General features: G+C 37.3%; 1 protein-coding gene across 1 annotated transcript; it reads left to right on the forward strand.

Annotated features, from left to right (window-relative positions):
- The first annotated feature begins 3,743 nt into the window (after nt 1-3,743).
- On the forward strand, nt 3,744-4,679 carry LOC126080409 (olfactory receptor 1013-like). The gene has a single exon (XM_049891629.1). It carries the CDS (start codon nt 3,744-3,746, stop codon nt 4,677-4,679), a length of 936 nt encoding a protein of 311 aa, XP_049747586.1.
- The last annotated feature ends 211 nt before the right edge of the window (nt 4,680-4,890 follow it).

Genomic DNA, 4,890 nt, shown 5'->3' on the forward strand with positions numbered 1-4,890 from the left:
TCATAACGTTTTCATTGGTTAGTTTTCAGAAGTAGATCACCAGGCCTTTCTTCTAGCCTGTTTTAATTTGGAAGCTCCACTGAAACCTATTCACAATGGGTGACCCTGCTGATATTTGAATTACCAGTGGCATAGTTTCTAGCATCATGGCAACACTCAAGCCACCACATTATGACAAACTGACAGAGGGAATTGAGAGGACAGTAGGGCAAAGGGTATTTGTGAGAGAGTATAGAATGATGCAAGATTAGAAGAGAGAACATGTATCAGGATATACAGGAGATTTATTGGATACAAATTTTACTCATGCAATATTTTACATAAAAAAGCAATACCACAGCTTTACAGCAGTGTAACATCATTACTTACACAAGAAATGATAGATTTTTTTCCATGTCAAACCATGTACTAAGCTCTCTATATACAACATCCTCTTTAAGTTTTCCTAAAATCATATGTGAAAATTATCATCATTCCCATTAGTAGTTAACTCAAGGTAGACTCAAACCTCCAACCTTTCAGTTGGCAGGATATTAACCACTGTAACAACTGACATCTAGAGAGATTGAAATAATTGACATCAGAGGTCACACGGAGATCTGATCTGTTTATTGCTCATCTTGTTAAATGTATAACACTGTGCAAATCTTTGCATTGGTTAGATCCTCGATTATTCACAACACTGCAATGTATGCAGGGCTGCTGAAATAATAAATAATAACAACAATAATAATATTAATAACATAACTGGTATTCATTTCAGCATTTCTCAGATGCGATCTACGAAAAAACCTGCATCAGAAACACTTGGACTGCTTGAGAGAAAGCAGGTTCCTGGGTTTCACCCATATCTTGTCAACTTGAAATCTTGCAGGTGGAGTCCAGGTTGTTCTTATGTGCACTGAATTTAAGAACCACTGTTTGCTTAAGTGTTTACCACCTGACAGGCACTGTGCTCAGCCTTCACATGGGTTATCTCCTCTTAACCTTGACAACAACCCTTTTGGGGTCGCTTCCCTCAACAACCCTGTTGTTGTTTTGTGTGTTGATAACAACCCCAGGGAGAGATAGATTATATCTACATTATAATATGAAAAAAATTAAGGCTAACCGATGTGGATTAGTGATTTTTCCAAGGTCCTACAGCATTTATGTCATGGGGACAGAACTTGAATCCAAGTTATTTGCTTAAAAGTCAAATGTATTTTCTGATACCCCAGCCATCTCCAGTTTTAGCAGTCAGCTCTGATTTCTGAGACATGATTCCATCTGGCATCTCCATCATGACATACAAGGGCAACTGTTGAAAACCTAAGAAACTCCTTTACAAACCCACTCAGTTGAGAAAAGAAATGATCTGCTCTTTGGTCAGGCTGACTATTTTGTGGGCAGATTTCTTTTCTTTTTCCTGTATGTATTGGCAAAGAACACAAATGCCAGGGATTACCGGTGCCAGGAAATACGTGCAGGTACTGCACGAATCTGTTGGTGGTTTTACAAGATCACCTAGAAAAGATCTGTTCACTTGGTTCTCTTCAGAGTCAGGGTGGTCCACTCACTCATTCATTTATTAATTCCTTCAGCTAATATAGATTATGTATCTGTTATATGCCAGACAATATTCTAGGCACTAAAAAAAAAAAGAAAAGTCACTAGGGGTGTAGTAATAAACCAGGCAAAATCCTTCCTCTCATGTAGTTTACACCCTTGTTGTTATTGGTAGTTGCCTTCAAGAAGATACCAATTCATGATGCCCTGTGTGTTACAGAGTAGAACTGCTCCATAGGGCTTTCAAGGCTGTTACCTTTTGGAACCATATTGCCAGGCCTGTCTTCTGAACTGTCTCTGGGTGTGTTTGAACCACCAACCTTTTGGCTAGTAGTGGAATGCTTACTGTTTGTGCCACCTAGGCACCTAGGGGCTCCATTAACTTTCTAGTGAGCTCCTATCACCTCTTGACCCCAGTGACAAAGTGGACTCATGAAAAGGTGAATGGAGCACTATATCACTGCAGACAATTTGACCACTCAATGATTTTCTCCAGTTATCTTCTATTCCTTCACATAATTTCTAGAAGAATGCTATGAAGAATTACAAAGCAATTTGCATAGCTGTGGAGAAGTTCTTAACAAAGTAGTAAAATCCCTTAAGAAACATTTTTGAAATATGTGTTCAGATTTTTGATTGTCACAAAGATTGAGGACCCTCCTGGCCATTTAGTATCTAGGAGACAAAGATGAAAGGTGTCCTGCATGCATGGGGCAGCCCCTTACAAACAAAATGTACCACTTCTTATACACAGTCTTGATAGATATTTGTGCATGTGAACCTCTTTATGATAAAGAATCTGAAACTGATTCCACTTTAAAAATAAACATAATATATATTTTGCAAAGCTTTCATACATACGAATTTTTCTAGAAATGCAGTGACTGAAAATTAAGAGACAATAGTAATGTATTTGTTCAGGATTTTACCAAGAATTATTCGCTATTCTAGAAAAATTTAAATATCCACAAAGTATGTTTTCCAAGGCTTTAATATATACGAGCTTGCCTAGGAATTAAAAATTGAGGGAAGATTGTTATTTATTTTGTTGGGGACTTTATCAAGAAGTGTTCTTATAAGAAAAATCTTGTTACCAATGTAAATGTCATTTCTGATATTTGAATCATGGGTATATTCATAAGGATTTTATATATGTGTGTAAGTATCTGTTTCGTTAAGTATTTCAGTATTTACATATTCAAATTGACATTGTTTTATATAATTCCTGTAATTATTACAGTGTAATAGTTATATAATAAACAACTTTCCTTTTATTTAACTTTACATTAGGCTTAGTATATTTTCATACATATATATGTTTATAAGTAGTTTAAATGATCTATAAATTTCATTTCAGGAGTATAAAGGAGGCATAATTTTTGATACTGTAGAATAATGCTAAATGCTAATGTAGAATAATGCCAAGTGCAAAATGGTAATGTTTGATACTTTAGAATAATGCTAAATTCCAGGCTTTTCGACACTGAAATACTCACAATGATATCACGTTTGATTTACTTGACGTAACCAGATGGATTTGATCATTTATCTCCACTCTGAAATTTCACTCTGATTCTCAACCTAGTCTTCACTCTTGGGATTTATGATAATTGTACCAAAGGCTCCTCTAGGGTAGCTGAGAGGAAAACTTTCTCTATATTTGCATAACTACATTTTGCAAACTGCAGGGACCTTCCTGCCTCTCATGGGATCTGAACAACTTGCCCATTTCTTCTGGTAAATAAAGGAAGGGAGGGTTTCCCTTGGTGTTTAAATTCAATTAGATCCTTTCCCACCTTTTTTTTTTTTTTTAAATCCATCACCCACTTTTACTTTTTTCATAACATTTAACATTATCTGCAAATCTTTCTATACTTATTTTTTATTCTTATGTGTTTACTCATTTAGAAGAAAAGCCTAGAACAGCACCTGAAGCTCAAAAAATTTTATTTTGAAAATAATAAACAGACTCCAGCAGCATTATGGCTGTACCGGTACTAACACATTTTACTGAAATGAATGCATTGAGGCTCAGAGAACTACCATCAGTTTCTCAAGTCAAGATTCCTGCTCAGAACTCTGAATTCTAATGCCTTTAGTCTTGAAAACATCACATATACCTGGTACATAGAATGTCTTCATTTTATTTGAGTTGAGTGAACAAAACTCCATTTTTAGGTAAGGTTCCTTTAGCCATGGAGAGGAGCAATCACAATGTGACAGAGTTCATCCTGGTGGGCTTCACAACAGACCCTGTGATGCAGTTGATCCTATTTGTGGTGTTCCTTGATGTGTACTCTGTGACCCTGATGGGAAATACCATGCTCATAACATTGATCTGTAATGACTCCCAGCTTCACACACCTATGTATTCTTTCATTGGCAACCTGTCGTTCCTGGATCTCTGGTATTCCTCTGTCTATACCCCGAAGATCCTACTCACCTGCATCTCTGAGGACAAAAGCATCTCCTTTGCTGGCTGCATTGCTCAGTTCTTCTTCTCTGCTGGGCTGGCATATAGTGAGTGCTACTTGTTGGCCGCCATGGCTTATGACCGCTATGTGGCCATCTCCAACCCCTTGCTTTATGCCCAGGTCATGTCAAAAAGACTGTGCATTTTTTTGGTTATATGCACCTATACTGGAGGTTTCATCAACTCAACAATACTCACCAGTAACACAGTCACATTGGATTTTTGTGGTGACAATGTCATTGATGACTTTTTCTGTGATGTCCCACCATTGGTGAAGTTGGCATGTGATGTGAAAGACAGCTACCAGGAGATGCTGTACTTCCTTCTGGCCTCCAATGTCATCACCCCCTCTGTGCTCATACTTGCCTCCTACCTCTTCATCATTGCCGCCATCTTGAGGATCTGCTCCACCCAGGGCCGCCTCAAAGCCTTCTCTACCTGCTCTTCCCACTTGATTTCTGTCACCTTATATTATGGCTCCATTCTCTACATCTACTCTCGCCCAAGCTCCAGTTATTTCCTTGAGAGGGACAAGATGGTTTCTACGTTTTATACTGTGGTCTTCCCCATGTTGAATCCCATGATCTATAGTCTGAGGAATAAAGATGTGAAAGAGGCTCTGAAAAAACTCCTTAAGTTAAAACAACTAGAAGCCTAAATTGACATAAATTTCTTAACCCAGTGCTAAGTAATAATGGATTGCTTCAGGGCAAGTTGGGGAACTGGAATAAGAAATACTCTTTTTTATTAAAAGAATTCATTGAAAAAGATGTATTTCTTTGTTTTAGATTCTTTGTTTTGTTTTCGTAGTGATCAAACTTCAATCTGTACTATAGAATATACAGCAACAGAGGAAGAAAGTTGCTATT

The sequence above is a fragment of the Elephas maximus genome, chromosome 7, assembly GCF_024166365.1.
Source record: "Elephas maximus indicus isolate mEleMax1 chromosome 7, mEleMax1 primary haplotype, whole genome shotgun sequence".
Classification (NCBI taxonomy): Eukaryota; Metazoa; Chordata; class Mammalia; order Proboscidea; family Elephantidae; genus Elephas; species Elephas maximus.